General features: G+C 41.8%; 3 protein-coding genes across 4 annotated transcripts; all 3 read right to left on the bottom strand.

Annotated features, from left to right (window-relative positions):
- Positions 1–101: 101 nt before the first annotated feature.
- LOC137877093 (NXPE family member 3-like) lies at positions 102–3,803 on the bottom strand. 2 transcript variants are annotated; one of them, XM_068716778.1, is made up of 4 exons: positions 3,744–3,803; positions 3,210–3,409; positions 863–1,066; positions 102–780 (listed from the first exon to the last, which is right to left on the bottom strand). In XM_068716778.1, exons 3-4 carry the CDS (start codon positions 914–916, stop codon positions 310–312), a joined length of 525 nt encoding a protein of 174 aa, XP_068572879.1. In that variant the 5' UTR covers positions 917–1,066; positions 3,210–3,409; positions 3,744–3,803; the 3' UTR covers positions 102–309. The 2 variants fall into 2 exon arrangements, with proteins under 2 accessions (XP_068572879.1, XP_068572878.1); XM_068716777.1 differs by lacking the exon at positions 3,744–3,803 and having other exon boundaries at positions 3,210–3,633.
- Positions 3,792–14,388, bottom strand: LOC137877460 (NXPE family member 3-like). Its single transcript, XM_068717401.1, has 5 exons — positions 14,268–14,388; positions 14,160–14,175; positions 5,312–5,382; positions 4,904–5,110; positions 3,792–4,822 (listed from the first exon to the last, which is right to left on the bottom strand). The coding sequence occupies exons 1-5, from the start codon at positions 14,386–14,388 to the stop codon at positions 4,269–4,271; spliced, it is 969 nt and encodes a 322-aa protein (XP_068573502.1). The 3' UTR covers positions 3,792–4,268.
- Positions 14,389–18,255: 3,867 nt separating this feature from the next.
- optn (optineurin) lies at positions 18,256–24,163 on the bottom strand. Its single transcript, XM_068717025.1, has 13 exons — positions 24,053–24,163; positions 23,065–23,189; positions 22,597–22,805; positions 22,313–22,474; positions 21,973–22,157; positions 21,612–21,705; positions 21,326–21,441; positions 20,950–21,099; positions 20,770–20,854; positions 20,481–20,639; positions 20,219–20,361; positions 19,640–19,722; positions 18,256–19,108 (listed from the first exon to the last, which is right to left on the bottom strand). The coding sequence occupies exons 2-13, from the start codon at positions 23,183–23,185 to the stop codon at positions 18,996–18,998; spliced, it is 1,620 nt and encodes a 539-aa protein (XP_068573126.1). The 5' UTR covers positions 23,186–23,189; positions 24,053–24,163; the 3' UTR covers positions 18,256–18,995.
- Positions 24,164–25,554: the final 1,391 nt, after the last annotated feature.

The following is a 25,554-nucleotide window of genomic DNA, read 5'->3' as shown; positions in this document are numbered from 1 at the left end:
TCCTCTGGTCTGAGCATAGACTGCTGGAGGAAAAATGCAGCACTTGGTGGAAACACAGAAATAACATGCACAACTCAATGTGTGCTTAAATCTACATTCCTCTCCTCTCTGGAAGTTATATGGCCTGGGTAATTTCCCAGGCATCAATCAGATGCACATTCGGTCCTTTGAACATGGCTCTGAGGACCTTATCACGCTGCAGCGAGTACATTATATTACATTACGGTTCTTTTATCCAAAGCGACTTACAATTCAGTATCTACACCGTAGACGCAGCTACGGGAGCAATTTTGGGGTTAAGTGTCTTGCTCAAGGACACATTGACATGAGACTAGTAGCCGGGGATCGAACCGCCGACCCACTGATTGAAAGGCGGCCCTGCTCTCCACTTAGCCAAGGTCTAACCCCGTACCAGTCGCTACTGAGTAGCGTCACAAAAAGGTCTACAAATCTGAGGTTTGCGGTCCGGATGACGACCAGTGTGTCTGGAGCTGTGTCCAGCAGCCGCACCACCGCCCTGCAGATGCTCTGCAGCCGCCGGATGTAGATCTCCATGGGGAAAGTGCCGAAGTGAGCCCAGATGCCAAAAACTACGACAGTGTTGGGGCCTCCGGTTAAGTCATCTAGCAATGTAACGAAGCAATGTAACGAAGCTCTCTTGTTGACATGGCTTCGAAAATGAATAGGAGGCTCGTGGCAGCGGTACGTCACCAAGATGTTGTTTGCATAGTCCAAGGAGATGTACGGTCCAGCTTGCTTCAGGCTGTGCAGGTTTAAGATCTGAAAGTATGACAGGGGGAACACATTAGGCTGCAGTGGGAACAAAATCATCTGTTACCAGAAATCCCTGTGGATCAGCTACCTGGTAGAGCTGTGTTGAGGAATTCAAACCACTGCCGGACGGTGAAGTCTCCATTCATGTGGATCACCTTGCCTTTCAGACACTGACTGATGGCAGACACATTGAATTTGCAGACTGTGGTGCCACCTAGTGCTCGCCACACACCCTGGTAGTAATAACCAGAGGGTCCAGATGCCACAGTGCTGCTCTTCACCATTAGCTGACCTGAGAGGAAATTAAAAAATAAGGGTGGGATTATCCCATGAAAAAACAAAACCAAATAAAGTGATTGTGTGAACCTCTTAAGTACTATCCTTACTCCTGAGAGACTATAAACACTGCTAACAGCTGAAGCTGCATTCATGAACGTTTAGCCTAGTGCTCCATGCTTCCAGCACTCTTTTGAAATTGGGCTGAATACTGTTAATTTCTCTGCCGGAGAACGCTACCCAGCAGAATGTAGGACGCTTTTTCCTGAAGTTTCTCTTATTTTTCTTTGTACGGTAAACTTGTACGAGTGTGCCACAACAGATTCGGCAAACGCTCCTAACTTCAGATAACCGTGTCAATGACCAGCGTAAACATGATGAATGTCACCTATGCATACATGAGTGAGCATTCATGAGAATTATAAATTATTATAAGTAACCCCATCAATACCATATAAGGCTACGCTTCCTGCCTCATATGTCCTATATTGAAGTCCTGCATTCAGAGATCCAAGAAAAGTCTTAAATGTTAAACAGAGTCTGCAGCGGAATTAATAAAGGACCTGCTAAAGTCAAGGGATGGGGAACAATAAACATTGATGTTATTGCCGTGTCACCTGAGGGTCATACTGTCACTGAAATAAAGAAAAAATCAGTCCATATGAAAAATGTTTCGCCTCAGCGAGGCCATTGATGACTGGAAAAGGGAAGGGGTCAAATAATTTAAGTTGTTTTGCTGTATGAGATGGTCATATTGATAATGAAGAGTTATACAATTGCATCAAAAGCCAGTACAAATGAATGGTGATATAGTTAGGCTGTATGAATACATTTAGAACTATATTAGCCTATAATATGAAATCACAGAGTAAAATGTTAACATAATTATTAAGTGTAATTTATACAAGTATTTCAGACTCAATATTGACGACAGGTCTGGACAACTGTTGAAAATAAAAGTACACATAATATATCTCTTAAAAACACTAAACATTAAGGACATGTTAATAGAAGAAGGAAAGTCTGTTGCTAAACAGCGTGTCAGTTCACTGAAAAGGAGACTTCTGAAGGATGAAAGTTACCATAAAGAATATTCAAACTTTCTTACTGATGTCATTGACAAAGGATATTCTGTTAAAGTGGACAAAAAGCTACAATCAGAGCTACAGCTTCCTTTGGAGAAGTCACAATTCTGGACCGACAGTACATCAGTTCTAAAATTCATCAAAAATGAGGACAAAAGGTTCCAAACATTTGTTGCAAACAGAATATCAACTATTAGAGAGCCATCACACACTTCACAGTGGAGATACATTCCTACAGCACAAAACCCAGCAGATGACGCCTCAAGGGGACTGAAAATTTAACATTTGGTTCAAAAGAGATGGATTGAAAGTCCAAAGTTTCTGTGGAAAGCAGAAAAAGATTGGCCAGTGCACTTTTTGGATTTGGACATTGTTGAGGACCTGGAAGTTAAAAGGAACTTCACAGTAAATGCAATTGTCACTGAAGATGATTCAAGTCCCACGCATAAACTGATTACTCACTTTTCCAGTTGGAAAAGATTGAAATTTGCAGTAGGTTCGATTCTCATGTTGAAGATGATTTTGCTGACTTTAACTAAGAAAGGGAAGCAGCTGATTACTACGAATGCCAGTGGCGATGGTCGTCAACTAATGGATGTTAATTTGGAGATGCAAAACTTCAAAGCCACATTAGGAGGACAAAGGTTGTCTGTAGGTGACCTCTTCGAAGCTGAAACATCTATTGTTCGCTTCAGCCAATGGGAAAGATTTCACAACGAAATTGTTGCACTAGCATCTTGGAAATCTAAAGTGAAAAAAGACAGCACCATCTACAACTGAACCCAATTCATGAAGGAGGTCTTTTGAGAGTTGGAGGAAGACTAGACAAAGCTGCCATGCCTGAAGAAAGAAAATAACCACTCATTCTAGCCAAGGACCAAAATATCTCGACTCTTACACTCCGTCATATTCATGAACAACTGGGCCATGGTGGCAGAAATCATATACTCTCCAAGCTAAGGAAAAGGTATTGGATTGCAAGCGCCAATTCAGCAGTGAGAAGGGTAATAACGAACGCTTACTTCTGTAAGCGTCACAGAGGAAAGGTGGGGGAGCAAAAAATGGCAGATTTACCATCTGAGAGAGTTGTTCCTGATCTTCCACCATTCACAAATGTTGGTGTGGATTATTTTGGTCCAATTGATGTGGAGAGGTCGCATCATCATAAAGCGCTATGGAGTACTTTTCACTTGCATGGCAAGTAGAGCAGTCCATCTGGAAGTTGCTTACTCGCTTGATACAGACTGGTGTGTCAATGCGTTGAGAAGATTCATCTGCAGGAGAGGACAAGTTTCTACGATGCGATCAGACAACGGAACTAACTTTGTGGGAGCTGAAAGAGAACTCAGAGAAGCTTTAGCTTCATTAGATCACAGTAAAATACAAAATAATATGGCACAAGAAGGAATTAGATGGAGTTTCAACCCTCTTGCTGGATCCCATCATGGTGGAGTTTGGGAACGAATCATACGTATGGTGAGGAGGATTCTAAACACTGTTTTTCGTCAGCAATGTTTGGATGAGGAAGGATTTCACACTGTGTTATGTGAAATGGAGGCCATACTAAATGATCGGCCTATTACACAGTTATCTGATGATCCTAATGACCTTGAGCCATCGACGCCAAATCGCATTCTCTTGATGAAAGGAAGAGAATTCTCAGTTTTGCCACCTGGACTTTTTGAAAAAAGGGATCTGTATATAAAAAGGAGATGGAGACAGACTCAGTAATTGGCTGATCTATTTTGGAAAAGATGGACACAAGAATACGTACCATTGTTGCAAGAAAGGCAAAACTATTTTTTTTTACCTGGAGATATCGTTGTTGTTGTTGATTCAACAGCGCCTCGTGGATCCTGGATAGTTGGAAAGATACTACAGACATTTCCTGATAGAAAAGGACTAGTTTGTTCTGTTCGTCTTCTAACCAAGACCAGCATAATTGAAAGATTCATTATTACATGAGGACTTTTCTGAAAACAATGTTTGGCATCATGTGAAAATATTATTGTTACATCGTGAAAATATTTTTGGTTTCTGTTCTTTTGAGCCACACTTGGTGGAAACACAGAGATAACATGTAAACTCAACGTGTGCTTGAATCCACATTCCTCTCCCCCAAGACACAAATATCTAGCCGCCATTTTGAGGACATATGTAGGACAATAGATGGTTTATCATATTCTTAATAATGGGAGGTGGTGGGTGGAGGTTATGCGGCAGGTGGTGGGCCAGGGTCATTTCCCAGGCATCAATCAGATGGCCATTCAGTCCTTTGAACATGGCTCTGAGCACCTTATCACGCTGCAGGGAGTACCAGTTGCTATTTGTAATTTTCTCATATAACGTCAAAGCTTTGGGATTTGCTGTCCGGATGACGACCAGCGTGCCTGGAGCTGTGTCCAGCAGCCGCACCACCGCCCTGCGGATGCTCTGTAGCCTCCTGATGTAGATCTCCATGGGGAAACTGCTGAAGTGAGACCAGATGCCAAGGACTACGACAGTGTTGTTGCCTACAAATAAGTCATCTAGTTCATTGACAATGTAACAAAGCTGTCTAGTTGGGATGGCGGCAAAACGGAGTGGAGGACCGTGGCAGTGAAACGTCACCAAGATGTTGTTTTCATAGTCTAAGGCCATAAAAGGTCCAATTTTGTTTCGGTTGTGCAGGTCAAACTCCTTGAGACCTGAAAGTATGACGGGGTGACACGTTAAGCTGCAGTGGGGAAAAAATCAAACTATGCCAGAAATCCCTGTGGATCAGCTACCTGGTAGAGTTGCATTGAAAAATTCAAACCACTGCCTGACAGTGGAGTCTCCATACATATGGACCACTTTGCCTTTCAGACACTGACTGATGGCAGAGGAGGTGTTGAATTGGCAAACTGTGGTGCCACCTAGTGCTCGCCACACACCCTGGTAGTAATAGCCAGAGGGTCCAGATGTCACAGTGCTGCTCTTCTTTTTTAGCTGAGCTGAGGAAGTAAAATAATATAAATTATCCCGTAAAAAAACAAAACCAAAGTATAAAGTGACACTAGATACACTACTAACAAGAAGAGCAACATTAATTAACTTTTAGCCTAGTGCTCCATGCTCGCAACACACTTTCATTGTCTGTAGGACATTCAGTTTTGAATATTGTAATTATAGTCAGCAGTAAAATCTTGATTTACCTTCCTTTTTTGGCAACACAGTGACATTGGAAGGTCCTGAAGCCTGAATAAAGACTTTCAGGTTAACACCACTGAAGAAAAAAAGCACACATAAAATATGGCTTAACATACTCAAATAAAAGCAAAGGTGACCCACATTTTAAATAATTTAACAAGGTTAAAACTAGAAAGATCCAGCACTAAAATGGGAAACAACGGCTTGAAAGTTCATTCAACATCCCACAAAACTTTATCCCTAAAAATCCATTTTGTGAGTTAAAGCTGCACTTATCAATATTTCCATATAAGTAATGGGTCAATGACTATGAGTAATCTGCAATATGTCGCTCGCACTTATTAAGACACAGATAATTCTTACCTGACTTTGCAGTTCCCTCAGCTCTATGGAACATTGTCGCATCTTTCAGCTCATTGTTTTGGTTTGACGGTCTTGCAGTACCAATTAACACAACTCCAAATAAATGTTAATGTTTTTCCATGTCTTCTAGATGTGTAAATAGTCCAGTGTTTGCTAACACTTTAGTCATATCAACTTTATAAGGCGTTCATATGTCAATATGTTTTGCTGCCCCCAAGTGGCAGAAAAATAATAATGTGCGCATCTTTCTCAAAAGACCACATCCAAAATAAAATGTATACATTTACAAGTAGAAAGGTGCACTCAGTAGAGGGAAGTTCTGGAACGACCAGTGTTGTATTTTGTGATTGAATGAATGCAACCCACAATTGGATAACCCCACATCTACACACCAGACGCTTTTGTGTCTGTATTTCTGTCTGTATTTCTCTTAGCCTGCACTTTATCAAAGGTGGTGAAGTTAACATTTGTGTGGACAACAAGACATAATAGTGAGATTTATGCCTAATCAAAAGTGTTTTCTGTTCTTGTTTTACATTACGACTATTCTCAGCTTCCCACAGAACACAGATATGTGGGATATATTCTGAATGTGAAGAAATCTTTCTGAAACACATCTGAGCTATGCCAGATGAGGACAAACAATATTTGGACAGACTGGTTTGTCCCGTGCTTCAAGTCAAATCACTCTCAGCTCTACTGAATCACAGGTTATAGGTTCATAATAAAGAGTACAGCTATGGTGTAAAAGAAACCAGACAATCTGATGTAATAGACTTTGTAAATACCAAATCTTGTGAATACTCTGCTCAGTGTTTTACATTGAAATATCCTATTATAAAAACTGTTACTACAGCAATGTGGAAACACAAGAGAACAAGAAACACAAGCAGATGAAGATCAATTTAGTTCAGCTCTCTGATACTGCAGTATGAATTTGGGGAAGATATAATATAATAATATATTATTCTAAAATGGGCCTTCTGCATAATGACATATTTTGATGATAATACTTTTGCACTTTTACTTCCATCAAGTTTTGAATGCATGATTCTATAAACTGGTCATATGTCTTTAACTTTATGTAAATCTTAAATCAACAAAGTATCCAATTACTACAGTCGAGTAAATGTAATGTAATGTACAAAGCACAAATGTCCCTCTGAAATGTAGTGGAGCAGAAGTATTAAGTAGCATATAACAGGAGTAGAAGTCAAATAAAATGTCACACATGTACAGTATATTAGAATGGTTACTGATACTGATTCATGATAAAATAAACTTCATATATATACTTTGTTTAAGCGTTTCATGTGTCTTACCTCAGCAGAGATTCATTTGGAGATTCTGTTCATCACAGTGTGATCCGTCACTTTGTCTCACTGGTTTACAATAAACGTTCTCTGTGCTTGACTTTCAGGAAATTAATGTGAGGGTAGTGACAGCAAACAGCACTGCATCATGAATCACAGTCACAGCTAAAGATAACAATAGAATCTCATGTTGACGACGCCTTCTCTTCTTAACCACTCCCATGTGCCAAAAAAGAACAGAAAAAGCAAAGAATAGGGACTTCTCTGTTGAAGCTTTAGCATACCTAAATTCAAACAAATACTAAAAAAAGAACATAAAGTGAGTCAAGCTTTTCTTAACCTTTATACTCTGATTGTCACTTCCATCTAAATAGCTAATAAGTTTAATTCTTGTGAAGTATGGAAGATTGAAACTCCCTAAATTAAAACAAATCAAATTAAGATATGAAGTTAAATGGATATATACTGTATACATGGTTATATGTATTTTTTGGATGCAATACCTCTTATACTTAAATGGAAAATATTTGCTAAATAACAATTATTCAGCTTTTCTTTAAAGGCTAAATTAATTATAATTCAAAGTGAAAATGTGCATTGCATTAAAGTGTTCACTCAAGTGCTGTACTTAAGTACAATTTTGAAGTACTTTATTATTTTATGCAACTTTGTACTTCTGCTCCACTTAATTTATTTGATATATCAATAGTTACTCATTACTCTACAGATTAAGATTTTACAACATATGAAAAGCTTATAAAACTAGAAAATGCATTTCCTGCTGAAAATGCGTTGGAATGCTGAAAGCTGAAAGCTGAAATGAATTGCAAAAACATTGCTGAAAATACAGAAATGAGAGACTACCGGTCTGAAAAATGTTGAAGCTTGAAAGCATTTAAACTGCACTGCTGAAAACCCTTCTAGTTGAAACGTCTAACTATGGTGTCTGTAGCTGAAAGTATGAGAAAGAAGGCTTTGAAAGTTGAAGAAGTTGAACAGGATTTGAAGATTTTCTCCATAGATATCCCATTCAAAACAAATTGCAAAAAGCTTAATAATTCAAAAAGTTTAAAGATTACAAATATGAAAAATATCACCCCTCTCCTGAAAAAGCTGAATATTTTGATATTCAAACAGCTTCTGTGGCTTAAAAAATGTCAGCAGTAGTGATATTTGTAGTAGTAGAAGTTGTAGTTGTAGTAGAAGTATTATTATTAGTAGAAGTATTAGTAATTAGAAGAAGCAGTATAAGTAGTAGTATCAGTAGTCGTAGTAATAGCTGTAGTAGTGGTCGTAGTATTTAATATAACAGTAGTAGTAGTAGAAGAAGTAGAAATAGTAATGGCAGTATTTGAAGTGATATCAGTAGTATTAGTTCTAGTAGCAATCGTACTAATAGCTGTAGTAGTATTGGTACTGGTAGTAGCATGAATAACAGCAGTAGTGGTAGCAGAGAGAGAGCCAGAGGGAGAGAGGGAGAGACAGAAAGAAAGACAGAGAGAGAAACACAGAATGACAGGAAGACAGAGATAGAGAGACTGAATGAATGAGTGTGAGAGAGTGAGAAAGGCAGACAGACAGTTATATGTACTGAGTGAGTGAGGGAGACAGGAGGACAGACAGTCGTCTGGATCGTGTGAGAAGAGCAGACAGACAGTTATATGTACTGAGTGAGTGGGAGAGAGAGACAGGCAGACCGACAGTTAGATGGACTGAGTGTGTGGGAGAGAAAGACAGGCAGACAGACAGTTAGATGGACTGAGTGTGTGGGAGAGAGAGACAGACAGACAGACAGTTAGATGGACTGAGTGTGTGGGAGAGAGAGACAGGCAGACAGACAGTTATATGTACTGAGTGAGTGAGGGAGACAGGATGACAGACAGTCATCTGGATTGAATGAGAAGAGCAGACAGACAGTTATATGTACTGAGTGAGTGGGAGAGAGAGACAGGCAGACAGTCAGATGGACTGACTGTGTGGGAGAGAGAGACAGGCAGACAGACAGTCAGATGGACTGACTGTATGGGAGAGAGAGACAGGCAGACAGACAGTTACATTGACTGAGTGATTTGGAGAGAGAGACAGGCAGACAAACAGTTATTTGTACTGAGTGAGTGAGTGAGTGAGTGAGACAGGCAAACAGACAGTTATATGTACTGAGTAAGTGAGACAGGTGGACAGACAGTCATCTGGATTGAGTGAGAAGAGCAGACAGACAGTTATATGTACTGAGTGAGTCAGAGAGAGAGACAGGCAGACAGACAGTCAGATGGACTGAGTGTGTGGGAGAGAGAGACAGGCAGACAGACAGTTATATGAATTGAGTGAGTGAGTGAGACAGGCAAACAGACAGTTATATGAACTGAGTGAGTGAGACAGGCAGACAGACAGACAGTACTGAGTGAGTGAGTGAGACAGGTGGACGGACAGTCATCTGGATTGAGTGAGAAGAGCAGACAGACAGTTATATGTACTGAGTGAGTGGGAGAGAGAGACAGGAAGACAGACAGTCAGATGGACTGACTGAGTGGGAGAGAGAGACAGGCAGACAGTTACATTGACTGAGTGATTTGGAGAGAGAGACAGGCAGACAGACAGTTATATGGAGTGAGTGAGTGAGTGAGACAGGCAGACAAACAGTTATATGAACTGAGTGAGTGGGAGAGAGAGACAGGCAGACAGACAGTTAGATGGACTGAGTGATTTGGAGAGAGAGACAGGCAGACAGACAGTTATATGGAGTGAGTGAGTGAGTGAGTGAGTGAGACAGGCAGACAGACAGTTATATGAACTGAGTGAGTGAGTGAGACAGGCAAACAGACAGTTATATGAACTGAGTGAGTGAGACAGGCAGACAGTTATATGTACTGAGTGAGTGAGTGAGACAGGTGGACAGACAGTCATCTGGATTGAGTGAGAAGAGCAGACAGACAATTATATTTACTGAGTGAGTGGGAAAGAGAGACAGGCACACAGACAGTTACATTGACTGAGTGATTTGGAGAGAGAGACAGGCAGACAGACAGTTACATTGACTGAGTGATTTGGAGAGAGAGACAGGCAGACAGACAGTTACATTGACTGAGTGATTTGGAGAGAGAGACAGGCAGACAGACAGTCAGATGGACTGAGTGTTTGGGAGAAAGAGACAGACAGACAGACAGTTACATTGACTGAGTGATTTGGAGAGAGAGACAGGCAGACAAACAGTTATTTGTACTGAGTGAGTGAGACAGGCAGACAGACAGTTATATGAACTGAGTTAGTGAGTGAGACAGGTAAACAGACAGTTATATGAACTGAGTGAGTGAGTGAGACAGGCAGACAGTTATATGTACTGAGTGAGTGGGAGAGAGAGACAGGCAGACAGACAGTCAGATGGACTGATTGTGTGGGAGAGAGAGACAGGCAGACAGACAGTTACATTGACTGAGTGATTTGGAGAGAGAGACAGGCAGACAGACAGTTATATGGAATGAGTGAGTGAGACAGGCAGACAGACAGACAGTTATATGTACTGAGTGAGTGAGTGAGGCAGGCAGACAGTTATATGTACTGAGTGTGTAGAGAGAGACAGACAGACAGAGAAAGAGGGTGTGTGTGTGTGTGTGTGTGTGTGTGTGTGTGTGTGTGTGTGTGTGTCATTGGTTCCCATGGTGACGGCGCAGCAGTTGGAGAGTCTGTGAGTCTGTGTGTTTATAAACATTAGTAATTAGCTCAAGCACGAACACCTGTGAGCCTGCCGCCTTTTCATGAGAAAAAAACTGGAAAACACCTGTCAAACAAAACCACAAAACTCCCATAACCATAGCCCCTATTGCTCCGATATTAAGACTGAAGTGCAAGGATGACTTGAAGAACAGATCATGCGAATATTGGATCTGTAGTGTAAAAAAAAGTGGCTTCAATGGCGATTTAGAAATGGGGTACGATTGTCTGTGCAAGACTTTTTTGAAGTACGTTTTAACATTGGGGTCTATGGAGGAGAAAGTTGGTTTTCCTCTCAAGTAAAGGCTTTTGAGCCAAATGTGTAAACCTGTGGGATTCCAAAGTCATATGTCTACGACAAGGACAAGATTAGCTACGTTTCCATCCACAAATTATGCATGTAGAGTGAAAATTGAGGAGTCAGTCGCAAAAGACAAATATTTTTTTCACAGGAATCTCAGGCTTCTCTTCACTCTAGCGGTGACATCACGCACTCTAAGCTGCGCAATACACACCCATTATAAAAGCAGAAAAGGACTGAAAAACACATGAAAGCAAAAATGCTACTATTCAAAAAGTGTAAAAGATATCAAAATGATTATAACATACAATCATTGGTCAGGGTTTTCTCAACATTTGAAAGTTTAAATGGTGTCTGTAGCTGAAAGTATGAGGAAGTAGAAGGATCTGAAAGTTGAACAAGTTTAAGAGGATTTAAAAATATTCTCCATAGACATCCCATTCAAAAAATAAGTTGCAAAAAGCTTAATAATTCAAAAAGTTGAAAGATTAGAAAAATTATGAGAAATAACACCCCTCTCCTGAAAAAGCTGAACATTTATATAGTTGAATGGTTTCTGTAGCTTAAGAAATGTGGAAGTTATTAAGTGCCAAAATACGTACGGAAGAAATAGTTGAATAAAGATTCGAAGAACAATACTTGGAATGCTGAATCAGCATTCCAACAATTACATTTTCAAAATCATAGCGGTACACTGGTATTACACTAAATGCATTTTATTAATAGTAAGATCAATGAGCCGGGTTATAAGTTTGTTTATAAAATCCAACATAAACTAAAAGTATAGTTGCTGAATGTTTTGAGGGAAAGAGAGGGACCTTTGAGACAGGCTTTTCAGATCTGTAGACTGTATGGTAATGAGATGAGTTGGGAGAGGCTGGCTTCAGGAATGTGAGAAGGTGTGAACCTGCGGGGGATGGAAGCTGCAGGCCGAAGGAAGATGACCTACCAGGACAAAGGTGTCAAAGGCCAGGAGGGGCTTATCGGATTACAGCCAATTGTGGAGCAGATCAATAGGCAGATCAATGAGGAATGTAACTTTGGGGGGACAAGAGAACTGTAAATCCGAGGAGAGAATCAGACCTCCTCCTGACCATGGAGTAGACATACGAGTCTGTCGCGTGGCCTGGACAGGGCCTCACTTTCATGAAATTGATATGTTTGTTTTGTTATTAATAGTGTATTTGGTTTGTAATTGTTTAGCTTCTGTACTTATTAAATATCTTTTGATTTGATTTTAACTTGGACCAGCTGATTTTTTGCCACTGCTTTGCTGAGGAAAGACGCAGCAGTGGGAGACATGCGGCCTCCCCCTCGAGGGGATGGGCGTCTCAGGCTCTGCACTCTCCCTGTTTGCATCCTACCTGACGGGTCGATCCTACCAGGTGACCTGGAGGGGGGCCGTGTCGGAACCACGCATGCTGACTACGGGGGTTCCGCAAGGGTCAGTTCTGGGCCCCCTTCTCTTCTCGCTCTACACAACATCTCTGGGTTCTGTTATTCGCTCGCATGACTTCTTCTACCATTGTTATGCCGATGACACCCAGCTGGTCTTGTCATTTCCCCCCGGTGACACCCAAGTGGAGACGCGAATCACTGCGTGTTTGGCTGACATCTCGAAGTGGATGACGACACACCACCTCAAGCTCAACCTAGACAAAACTGAGCTACTGTTCCTCCCGGGGAAGGGTTGCCCGCACCGGGACCTGTCCATCACCATTGATGATACCGTGGTGACGCCAACTCGGACTGCGAGGAACCTGGGTGTGACCCTGGATGACCAACTGTCATTCTCGGCAAACATTTCATCCGTTACACGCTCCTGCAGATTCCTGCTTTACAACATCAGGAGGATTCGTCCCTTCCTGACTGACAAGACGGCGCAGGTTCTCATCCAGGCTCTTGTCATCTCCCGCCTGGACTACTGCAACTCTCTACTCGCCGGAGCCCCGGCGTCGGCCATCAGACCTCTGGAGCTTGTCCAGAAAGCCGCAGCTCGCCTGGTGTTCAATCGCCCCAAGTTCTCCCACACAACTTCCTTTCTCCGTTCTCTACACTGGCTACCTGTAAGAGCTCGCATCCAGTTTAAGACTCTGGTGCTAGCCTACAGGGCAGTGAAAGGAACAGCTCCTTCCTATCTCCAGGCCATGGTCAAGCCTTACACCCCCGCCCGACCACTTCGCTCTGCTGCCTCGGGGCGATTGGTTGCCCCGACGCTCAGAGGTCCTGGCGGCCGATCGACCCGGTCATGCCTGTTTTCTGTCCTGGCCACACAGTGGTGGAATGAACTTCCCACTGACGTCAGGACAGCGGAGTCGCTGCCCATCTTTCGGCGCAGGCTGAAAACCCACCTCTTCAGGAAGTGCTACCCTGAGCCTTCCACTTAGCACTTATTGTTTTCATACTAGCTTGTTGCACTTATTGTATTCGTATTACTTATAGCACTAACTGTTTTTCTTGTTTCTGCACTGTACTTTGGCTCTGAGTTATGCTCTGCTTCATGCTCTTAGATGCTTGTTTGGAAAAGGAAATGTACTTATGACTTCTGGTGACTAGTAGTTCTTTTGATTATATTTCAATTAACATTGAAATATTTCCTGATTAAATTGGAAATGCATTCAATAATGTGTATTTGTTGTGCTTTATTTCTTTGTTTGATTTCTTTCAACTGAGACAATTTAAGTCTTCCACACTTCACAGGAATATGTTATGCAAATTACAAGTAAAGCCCATGCTCATAGGTCTCAAATCTTAGTGGCCATTATCGCTTCTAAATGGACTGATTAGCTGTCTCATGTACTACTGTCAGGATACAGGGACAGTTTGAGCAAATATGACAAAAGCGTAATCTTTATTAAAGTCACCGACTGTAGCTTTTAATACTGGATGTAAGAGCTAAATGATAACTTAAATTTTTTTTTTTTACTTTACTTTGTTCAGCTTTCTTAGGATTGACTGATTTTATTAATGGTCTTAATAAAATCTACATACAGAGTACAGTTTGCAAAGGCTAAGTGCATTTATTCCATTATGAAACACCTGAGTATGAATACATACATATTCATTACATTTTGTTTTATAAACTTTCCAGTTCAGGAACAAGTACCACACCCCGAACATATCTCATTTCCTCTGCACAAAGTATTTAAGCACAACTGACCCACTGACTTCCTCTTTGACCCAGCTTCAACACGACGTGCGACAGACGAGCAAAATCTCTTCGACTAAGCTTCAACACGACGTGCGACAGACAAGCAAAATCTTAAAACCGCTTACCTTGCTCAAAGGATCTTTCCCGGATGACCAGCCATATTCCGAAGTTCCGGAGCTCCCTCCTCTCGCCAGCAACCTCGGCTGTGTTTAGCCATCCACGTTCCCCGCGGTTCTCGTTATCCATTCTCCGTCAACTCCAAAGTCGTCTGCCCCCGCCTTCCAACAGCCCCGTAGGGAGATCCCAATTTCGACATCTCATCCCTCGACCCCACTACCCTAATCCCCACATCCCTTCATCCCACGACCCTCATCCCTTACATCCCCATGCCGCTCGGGACAAAGATAATCAGACTGACAAACAATTAGAAGAATGGATACAATTGGGGTTCCCTGAAAAAGGCAGTTTAGCCCAAGAAAATTGGATCAACTCAAAACGTGTTTGGAGCAGAGAGAGAAAGGTGAAGCAGAAAAACATGAAAAAATGTACAGAACAGAAATACAGAACAGGACAGAAATAAATAAATGTAAACTGTTTAAAGTGGACTGGAAAGCATATAGTATGTGGAGAGGGAACGCACAAGTAAGAGAAAGAAAGAGATTAAGAAATGAAGGTCAGAAAGATACAAATAAGAAATTATAAAAAAGAAAAATTTACAGCTGAATTCAGCTGCCGTATGCTCCCCAGGCACAAACAACATGACAGCCAACACCCACCACTCAACACTCCGAGCATGAAGAGGACAAATGAGACTCATCAAAATCTACAGGCATCATGTCAACGCTCAAAACTTCAGCCCTGTCAATGAACACTGATGACAATATAAACCTGGATTATCTGAACGCTAGACAAAGAGGACATTATAACAGAGAGAGAAGACATAAAGAAGTGGTGCGCCAACAACAACCTGGCCCTCAACACCAAGAAGACCAATGAGCTTATTGTGGACTTCAGAAAGACCAAATGCTGCAGTGTGTTATATACAACTGTGGTGATGCTTAAAACTGTCCGTATAACCATGCAGTGACAGCCCTGACCGAACTCTGTAAGAAGGCTTTTCCGTCATCCATGAGCCTGGAAAACATCACACCAAAGAGAGTTGTCTGATATGGAAGACTCTAACCATATTGCAACATGCTGAACACGCTAAGGAGCAGTACAACAACAGAGAACAAGTAAAGATTGAGTTTCGTCAGCGCAAACTCAAGGATGCCCAGCTGACAATGTATGATGCCATGACATATGGTGCAGGAGACAGAGACAAACACAGAGGAAGAGGGCGTGGAGGAAAAAAAGGACAGCGGCAACAGGGGTGGTAAAGGAAAATTGAGGGGTAGAGACTTTGGAAAACACAAACCAGCTGAAAACTTTGTGTGCCATCAAACATTTTTGATTGACATCACTTCACACCTGAATGAACTGAATTTAAGCTGCAGGGCAATTCAGTGAAATACATTTTTCTAAAATTAAGTACTTTATTTTAAGAAGCACATTTTTCAAAAGCTTTCCTTTTCCTTTTGTTATATAATTTATTCTTTAGTACAGTCCTTATTTTACTTGAAGCAAGAGAAGAGCATTTATTCATTATTTATAATTCATCCAGTTAAATTTTAAATCTGACAATAAATATTGTTGAGGTATTATTCAATTTAACTTTTTTTATTTCATTCAGTTGGTGACCACATACAGACGTTAATACAATATGCTGTATATGGAACATCACAATAATGTCTAACTGGACCTCGTTGAACTTTAATTAAATACCCCTGCAGTATAGTATATCACAGTAGTGATTTGTCAGAGAATAACTAAGTAGCATCATTCATCTGTACACCTTAGGATTTTAACACTAGACTTAAAGTAAAAGTAAGTGGAAACAAAGTTAAAAAAATAAGAATATATATTTGTATTAATTCAGCATGGTACACAAGAGAGTTCACAGTTTTGTAGTACTTTGTAGAAAAATGGATTGTTTTCACAGTACGGCAGCACACCAACTACTCATGTGTGACACACTTAAAACATGACCACAGCCTATGCTTTTACCAAAAGAACCAAAGATCTAAAACATTTTAAATATCACACATGCGCATTCCACTGTTTAATCTATTTTTCAAAGTCTTTCTACTCTAAATTGTTCAAAGATAACATTTTCTGTAAACATGCCTTGCACCATAAAGATTTTGGCAGATCAACACCAGACGTCATCCCTCCGACAGATTTTCGTGTTCCAAAGAACCTCACTTTCACTGACTGCTTTGAATCACAAGGTACCGGGCGCAACGTACACGCTGTTAGTCCAAAAAGGCTGATCCTGCAACATCTGACTTGTTTACAATGTCTGGCTGGTTTCCTCCCTTAGGACTACAAAAGTGACATTTCTCTGTAATACTTGTGTTCATTATTACAGCTTGCTATCTGAGAAATATGATCCCACAAAACAGATAGTGCTTTCTTGTATTTGATAAAGGAATCGGTCGAATTGACAGTTGATTCTGAATGCTTATAATGGTAATATAAATACTTGGATGATAGAATTTCTTACAAATTGATTATTGTTTGTTATGAAACTCACTGACATGTCTCATCATACAGTTCAACAGAGATGGAGGTCCGATTTCTGTTTCACCTCATCTAAGGAGATTTATTTTGCCATGTTGACGTTAACGTTCCACTGCTTACTACAACATAGAGCTGCTTAGAACTCACAAAAGCCGAGATAATGTGCATATAATACTTTGTTAAACTATTCTTTGTTGTTAGACCTCCGAACCATCTGTGGGGAAAGAGCTCTATCCATTCAGCTGAATTATTATTAGTGTCTGTTCAATAAATATATTTTTGATATTTTAAGAGTTTTCTCATTTAGGTTATTTCTCACGTGTTAGCTGGTCTGTGTGACCAGGTACTATCAGGCCCGGTTCTAGACCGCTTTGAGGAACAACCAGTACGTCGAAGATGATGGTGGCAAACTGGCAGTTGAGTAAATGCATGCGACTATAAAGTGCTTTTGATCAGAAAACATGATGCCTAGATCAGAAAACATGCCATTCAGTTTGGCTCCCTTTCTTATTTCACATGCAGGCTAAGTCCAATATACCATCCCCCCCATCTTAGTGTCTCCACCCACGTGGCTTGAGAAATACCTTTGCGAAGGTGCATCATATTTTTTGCAAGCCAATCATAGCTAATTGGGCTTTTCCGGGAGGGGAGCTTAAAGAGACAGGCACTAAAACAGAGCGTTTCAGGCAGACAGTATGAGAAAAATAATGTTTTTTGAACAGGAAACAACAGATAAGTTTAGGACACTAAACTACTTGGTTCGGTTTAGGAAAAGATCGCGAAATACTGAGTTAGGTTTAGGCAACAAAACTACTGAGTTAGTTTTAGGAAAGATCGTCATTTGGGTTTAAATAACTACTGAAGTTCCGTTACAGAAGTACAGAAGTTCCGTGAGCAATAAATCAATATTCTCGTTTCACATGAGGAACAAATAGATCGCCGGTTATTGAGAATTAAAAAATACTTGAAAATTGACTAAGTTGGCCTTTAAAATAAAGTTGTAAAAGATAAAAGCGTCAAAGAGAATGTTTTCATTTGGAATGACCTTCAGAATATTTATTACACACAAGTAACAAGCTATGCGGATGAAGCTGCACGCAAAGAGAGAATAGAGCTACAAGAGGAGCTAACTGCCATGAGGTGGTCGTTCAACAGGTGCACGGATGATTGGTGAAAAGTTAGTCAATCCCCATAAAAATCATTAAAAAAGTAATTTATATTTTTTTAATACTACCACTGGGAGTTGCCAAAGTCAGATATTTAAAAAGTGGACCATCACACCAGTATTAGTCTACTGTACAGTAGTATACATTTCCAAAACGAGCCTCAAATCATACTTCTTTTAAGGCAGGATGTCATGTGCATGGTGTTTCTAAACATATAGATATCACTATGTTCAGGTTCAATTACAGTTAATTGTATCATTATATATCTAACTCAAGAGTTTTTTGTAAACTTCCCGTACTGTTACAATATGACCAAAAGCAGACAGAACGTTGCAGATTTTATTTTCACTCACAGAAGAACAACATGGAATCTGAAATTACATATAATCTAGAGACTACAGAATCTGCAGGGTGTTGGAGCTTCCTGCACATAGATTTACAAAGGCTGGGGCTTCAGTGACAGATCAACTAACAAGTTAAATATATTACAATCAAATTACCAGGTATCTTCTGAATAAAATATATATATTCATATTAAAGTGCCTACATGGTGCGTACACCAACAAACCAGTGATGAGCTAAAACATCTTTCCCAAGCAAAGAATATAGATAGAATTAAAATATATACTGTATATCTGTATCTCCTTTGGCAACACAACCAAATAGAACTTGTAAAGGTTGAACTAATTGAATGTGTGCATGACAGGCAAACAGCGCCTAATTCAAATCTTATCAAAGGGTTCGTGCAGTTCTTTTTCAGACTTGACATGGGCCCACAACCTTCAAGACGTGTCCTACAATACTTTGTTCTATTTCAAATCTTTAGAAGGAATTCTCAAATTTAACAAATTTGAGAGGAGCAATTATTTTCAGAGGAACCCTAAATACATCTTTACAATCCTTTTGGCTTAACTTCTTCTAAGTCTTCCCTTCCTATAGTGAATGTTACTGGGTTCATGGTGGAACTACGGTGTTGAGAAGAGCTGCGTGTAAAAGCAGAGGAAGACTCAAGATTGAGGTGCTAATGGAGCCGCTGTTGTCGTGGATGCTTGTAATCATGGAGGTCTAGTTGATGCAGTCCATGATGTGGATCTGCAGGGAGTCCAGGTCCGGCAGGATCTCATTGCACTTGGGACAGGCGTGTTCGGGAATATTCCCCTGATGCTGCCAGTCAGTACCTGAGAGTCAGAGACACTGATCACAACCTGGACACATGTCCCAGTTACACTGGACTGAGCTGTCAATCCAGCACTCCCTCTCAGACTGTGTGCTATGTTACAGCAAGTTACACCAATCACCATTCAAGGGTTAAACCGTCGAGATGGTTCAATGAATAGTTTGTAATTTTTTAATTTACACTAATATGAAGCTCCAGCCAGTTAGCTTAGCCTAGCATAAAGAATGGAAACGGAGGGAAACAGCTAGCCTGGCCCTGTCAAAAAGGCTAAACTAATATGTCTAAACTAATCAGCATGCTGTATCATGTTTGTTCAAAACTTGTTTGCTGAAATGTAAATACTTTGTGTTTTATGTGGGTGGTGGCCAAACTGTGGAATTACAATTTCAGGGTCCGTCACGTGATGCTATTGGGGCCCAAAAATACATTTCCCATAGACTTACATTGTGAAAGAGACTGTTCATTTTGAGATAAACTGTCCCTTTAAGACTATCAGGTAAAAACATGGGATGCAAAAAAAAAGCACATGTACCTCTTCCGACCAGACTAGCGGCGGCTCCGTGTGGATTTCCTCCCAGTGACACATGTCTCTTCTGCATCTCGGTCAGCGAATGCCTGTGGAGAAACACAGTGAAGAAGGGGGACGTCAGACCGCTTCCCAGCAGATCGGTGCAGTTTGTTTGTGGAGTCAAAGCAAAGCAGACCAACCACAGGATTATTGTTATTATTGTAGTGCCCATTCTAAAGCTAAACTACGATAATATAACTGCTGTCTGTGAACTGCCATGAGAGCGATCTTACACGCAACCTGTATAAGCTACATACAGGTATATATTTATGCAAGATCATTTGTTTAGTATGGTAACACTTATGCACGCCAGAACGAGAGCAGGTTTCACCACACAGGTCCACGTGGTACTGATGATGCAGGATGACATCACCAAAACTGTCCAATGAATGAGTTACCATACAGGCTTACAGCTTGGTTACAGTGTAAAAAGAAACCAGACTAGAACCTAAAGGAGATAATGTGCTGTATTTTTCTATTTTTTTATTCCTGAACTGAACTACAGGTGTAAAAGCAGACCTGGTCTTCCGCTTGATTCTGTACCTGCCCAGCGAGTCCAACTCTTCCTGCAGCTGGTTGTTCTGCTTCTTTACGTACTCCAGCTGAGCAGCCAGACGCTCCCTCTCTTCGTGGAGTTTCTCCCTCGCTGCTCGCTCTGCGTAGAAGTCCGAGGAATAGACCTCCGCCTGCGGTACAACAAATAAGCATGAGGGAGGCCATGTTGTCACAAGGACGTCTTGATACTTCCCTGGTGCAATGGCGCTTTCGTTTACTCAAAATCGAGAAATCATACACCAACGCTGACCTGAGCCTGGAACACAGATATTGTCTGCAGCTCCTCCTCCTTGCTGAAGATCTCCTGCTTCATTTTATCGATGTGGTTCTGTTTAGCAGCCAGGGCCTCTTCAGCGGCACTCAGACGTTCCTGCAGCTCGTCCACCACCTCCTTCTGCACCAGCAGAGACTGAAGAGCAGAGGGCAAAAGGTGAAACACGTCTGGCTGCCATTTCTCTCATAGCTGCATTAGGTTTGATGGAAATCAGCAGGATTAAATCTGTTGCTAAACGGGTCCTCGTCATGCTATTTAAACTGACCTCTTTCTTTTTCTTCTCCTCTTTGAGTTCATTGTAGTCTTCAAACAGCTTGGTGTAGGCATCCTTTAGTTGGGCCAGGTTGTTCCTGTGAGGGAGGAAGGAAGGAAAAGGGTTACCGGTGAGTAAAAGCGGTTGAGATCTCCGTATATACTATATATATATATCTGTGTCATCTTTGACCTCTCCTCCCCGGCCTTCTTCTGCTCCATCTGGCTCTGAGAGTGCATGCTGTCCACCTGCAGCTTCAGCCGGTCGTTCTCCGACTGAACGGCCTGCTTCTCCACCAGCTGAGCCTTCAGAGTAACCACGTCCTGCTCCACCTCCCGACATCTAGACACGAGACCAAAGCTGTATATGTGAGTACAGGTCAAGACAAAGCACGGGAACGCTGACTGAAGGAGGAAACCTTTGCATAAGACACAGGGTTTCCCTGTAAATTGTTTAACTGTTGGGGATTAATACAGGTTGCGATGCGGTACGGCCGTTGGCTCCTTCACTAAATGGTTTGCGGGTTAAGATCTGACTGTGTGTGCATATCTGCACGTGTTGGCCTAACCTGTCCTGCAGGTTCTTCTTCATCCCTTCTGCTTCATCCAGCTTGCTCTGGGCCTGCTGCAGCTCCTTGAACAGCGTCATCATCTGAGACTTCAGATTCTCCACCTCGGACGCTGCCTGAAAAACGTTGGCACAATGACACACGAACATCAACGATAAGAAAAACGAAATCACAAAACTCAGTGTACCACGTGATCAAGCTGTCGACAGAATACACAGGACACCACCTATCTGAATTAGATCGTTCGTTCACTAGAATAAAATTAATTTCACTGTTGAGTAAATACCTTTTCCTCTTTCCCAGAATCCTCCTTGGTCTCTGCCTGGTGGGTCTGTGTTGATTTCTCCACATCCGCCTTCCTCTCCTCCAGCTGTGTAATCCTGTTGGACAGTGCGTTTTCACAAACAGTTCACAAAATATGTCTAACACACGTCAAGAGGTGTGTATTTTTTAAAAACAAAGAATTTCATGAAAACATCGCGCTTAAAACTAAATAAAACTAACACAGAAATACGTCACTCCCTCCCAAGTCGGTCCAGTTTACCGGAAATAGAATTGCAAGGAACCACTAACATTCTGACTTCCTGTGTTTCCTGATGCTATAAACGATGAGAGTGGATCATCTAGTGGTGAACTGGGTCCCCTACCTGGCAGCAGAGGACTGAAGCTCGGCCTGCAGCCGCTCGGCCCGCTGCGTCTCGTTCCTCAGTGACTGGAGGAGCTGGCTGACGGTCATCTCCTCGCTTTCCAGTCGGGACGCCGTCATGCTCAGGTCCGGACGTCGGCTGCGCTCCGAACCACACACGCCGTTCACGCCGTCTACGACTTCATCCTGAGAGAAAAAACACACCCGGTTATATCGCAGAGTGGGAGGTGGAGGCTTTTTTTTGTTAGATGAGGCCTTTCCATGCTGGATAGAAGACACACTGATTATATAGGAGGTGTCTGTGTGTGTGTGTGTGTGTGTGTGTGTGTGTGACTCCTCACCGAGACCCTGATGATCTCAATGAAGGAGTCGTCGTGTGAGTCCTGGTCCGCCTTCAGCTGCAGCTCGGAGTTCATGGCCACCAGGTCGTTCTTCTCAGCCTGCAGGCGAGTGACCTGGGCACGCAGGGCATCCACCTCTGCACTCTGATTGGATGACACCGCCTGGAGACCAAATCACACGGAGATTACAATTTGACAGGAGCTTAAATCTCGTGCAATTTAATATAAAATGAGCCAGACAAAGTCTCCTTGGAGAATTATATAATTATGGGTTACATTCTCACCAGCAAGCTTCCCAGAGCTCCCCCTGTCCTCCCGTCCCCCTCCATCCTCTTGCCCAGCTCCTGGTTTTGGAGGGTCAGCGCCTCCATGTGGCCCCGAGCCTCCTCCAGCCTGCTCTCCAGGAAGTCCCGTTCCTCCCGCTGCTTCTCCCGCCACGTGGACAGACCCTCGAAACGCTCCTTCATCGTCAGGTTGGTCTGACGCAGGGCCTCTGAGGTGGCGACAGACACAAACCGAAAATAATTTGAATAAATGAAAAATCGCGCGATCCAAGTCATTTGAGTTACGACCCATTCCTCAGCCATTATGCCTTTCCTCTCCCAACAAACTGCTCCAGCTGGTCTATTACGCTAAAACTCTGAAACTCCACCCTGACCTTTGACCCTGAGCACTTTGAGACCTGATAGGAGGAGGAAAAACAAACAAAAAGCTTGAATGAGAAACATCTACCACCCTCCACCTGCTCTCACCTTTCAGGTCTCGGTTCTCCTGGATGAGGATGTTCATCTGCTGCAGGGTTTCCTCCAGCGCGCCCGACTGACCGGGAGAGCGAGAGATGTCGCCATTCATCACGGGGCCTCCAGACGCCATGACGCTGAGAGGGAGAAAAACAGGAGAAGAGACAGAGACTTTGAATATTGATCAAATATCATTAAAGACGTGGCTGGTTTTCTCTTTGGAATAATGGACTTATTATTGATCTGTGAGGAGACACTGCACACACTTAGATACAATGTTAATTGGATTCAGAGGTAGTTAGCAGGTAGTCTCTGCATTATCATATCCACAGGAATAACTGGACTGACTCCATCTGGTTTTCATTTGATATCAATTTGAGTCAGAATTTATAACAGAATAAAAAATATGGATTATTATGGACCTATTATTGAACACCCTGTCTTATTAACTGAAGTGCTTACACGTCAACAGGGCACATAAAAAAGCCCCATGCTGACATCATCGAATGACTCAGTGCTTCAGCATTCAGCAGCAGAAAAAGCAGCATACAGCCGGAATTCTCTCATCAGCAGGGCACATGATAGTTTAATCACGTTATAATAACAAGAGCTGAATGCGATACACACTGTGGTCTGCTTCTGAGCGCCAACAATGACTTGCCGTGACAAATAAATAACAATATAGAGATATCACGGCTGAACTGTAACTCCCTTAAAGAATACTACAGTGGTTCCCAGTGGGAAAAATGCCACTTTAAATCCACCGCTGAATACTACGGACACACGGTCGCACTGTGAAAATTGGTAGATATATGTTATTTTTAACATTCGGCCGTATAACTTTACTTTCGCTTTCTTCGAGGTGGGCCCTATCCGGTGTGGGACTCTTTAGTAAACACTGAAAAGTTACCAGTAACTTGCGTAACACGGTTGCGGTTTAAGTTGAGCCAAACTGCGTCACGACAAACGTTTAAAAACGCGCAGAAATGTTTCCACTCACCTGCTGTCAACTCGGAAACTAAACGTAGTCCGACTCGTCACTCCAGAAACACAGAGAAACACTCGGAGAGATGGCGAAATGTGTCGAGCAACCTTGTGCTGCTTCTGGGTTCGCAACATCAAGTGACGTACGGAAACAAAGCGCTTTCCGGTGATTGTTTTCAAAATAAAACTGCACTTCGACAATATGTGGGGTTTTTTGGTCTGAAAACGGTACAAGAATTGAGCACAACTTTGCCAGTAATTTGTATTATGTTTTAAAACGGACCTTCTTTAGAAAAAATATTTCTTTTAGAGATACTGTTCGAAGTTCTGTTTCTTATTGATCATTAATGCAATCTATATGGGCTATAAGTCAGATAATACACAGGAATAGGGAAAATAGCAACAACGAGATAAAAGGGGTGACCATTTGTTTACGCATCCCCATTTTTTAAATAATATATTGATGTTGCTAATCTATGCTCGAACTTTAATGACGACTTTGACACTTATCGTCACGTTTACGCTCTTATTTTGAAAGCTCATTTACCTTCTTTTCCTGTCAACATTAAAAGTAGCTGCAGTTCCGACTTCCTCGAAGTGACGTCGCAGAGCGGTGACTAGCTCTCAATATGAACGACAGCTGTGAGTATAAACAGAGCCGCTGTGAGTGCGCCGACCCGCCCATCCGCATGTTTTACACATCAGGGAAAGACTGACAACTGAGGGCGGAGACAGCCATCACCTGACTGCGGGAATTCCCATCAGGAGTCACCTTGCACTTTGAAAACAAGAAACGAAAGACTGGATTACTGTTATGACATGTCATGTTTAGGGGACAACTCTTGCAAAGGGTTAGGGTTATATATAATTAATCCTGATGTATGGCGATAGTGTTTGACAAAAACACATGAAGATCCTTATCTACATTAATGAGTTACAATAAACATCCCTTTTTTTGCGGTTTGGTCCAAACTTGTGCACAGAGTGGCCCATTAAGTCAAATATAAAATATCACAGCATTTATTCAAATTAGATACTCTATTATATACAATTAAATATATAAGCATGCTGCTCGCGGCAGTGTCCGTTAGATGGCAGTGTTTTCTAAGCAGAAATACACAGCTTTAAAAAATAAAAAATGTAAATGTTTGGCTGTGGTTGAAAAGTATCATCCGAAATACGTTCCTAATTATTTTGTGTGATGATGTGCATTTTGAGGCCAAATTGTCAGCTGTTTTATGGAGAATACTAAAACAGGAGCAGCTGATGGATCCACACAGAACCTACTCTGACACCTCGTGTTTGCTGTAGAGATTATTGAACTACATAAAATAAATGTACAGGGGATAATGAATGTCATTACCCTAATCCTTGTCTGTTCCACTGTACACTACGGTTATTAATCACTGATGTCATTGTTGTTCACTTGGAACCACTTCAAAGAGGACCTTCTCCTCGACATGCTCTCCCACAGTAAACCACTTCGACTGATCGTTTATCTCTGATCCTCTTGGTTGC

The sequence above is a fragment of the Cebidichthys violaceus genome, unplaced genomic scaffold (assembly GCF_023349555.1).
Source record: "Cebidichthys violaceus isolate CVI_PGR_0920_01 unplaced genomic scaffold, fCebVio1.0.p SCAF_21, whole genome shotgun sequence".
Taxonomy (NCBI): domain Eukaryota; kingdom Metazoa; phylum Chordata; class Actinopteri; order Perciformes; family Stichaeidae; genus Cebidichthys; species Cebidichthys violaceus.
This window is presented reverse-complemented; position numbering and strand designations above follow the sequence as displayed.

Coding starts and splice junctions, on each gene's coding strand:
- LOC137877093 (XM_068716778.1), bottom strand. CDS start 916: ATGGAGACTTCACCGTCCGGCAGTGGTTTGAATTCCTCAACACAGCTC. Junction 781..862: donor CCTCAACACAGCTCTACCAG/GTAGCTGATCCA, acceptor TCATACTTTCAG/ATCTTAAACCTGCACAGCCT.
- LOC137877460 (XM_068717401.1), bottom strand. CDS start 14,388: ATGGATAACGAGAACCGCGGGGAACGTGGATGGCTAAACACAGCCGAG. Junction 5,111..5,311: donor TGTGTTGCCAAAAAAGGAAG/GTAAATCAAGAT, acceptor TTACTTCCTCAG/CTCAGCTAAAAAAGAAGAGC. Junction 4,823..4,903: donor TTTCAATGCAACTCTACCAG/GTAGCTGATCCA, acceptor TCATACTTTCAG/GTCTCAAGGAGTTTGACCTG.
- optn (XM_068717025.1), bottom strand. CDS start 23,185: ATGGCGTCTGGAGGCCCCGTGATGAATGGCGACATCTCTCGCTCTCCC. Junction 22,806..23,064: donor GGAGAACCGAGACCTGAAAG/GTGAGAGCAGGT, acceptor TCGCCACCTCAG/AGGCCCTGCGTCAGACCAAC. Junction 20,855..20,949: donor AAGAAGGCCGGGGAGGAGAG/GTCAAAGATGAC, acceptor CCTCCCTCACAG/GAACAACCTGGCCCAACTAA.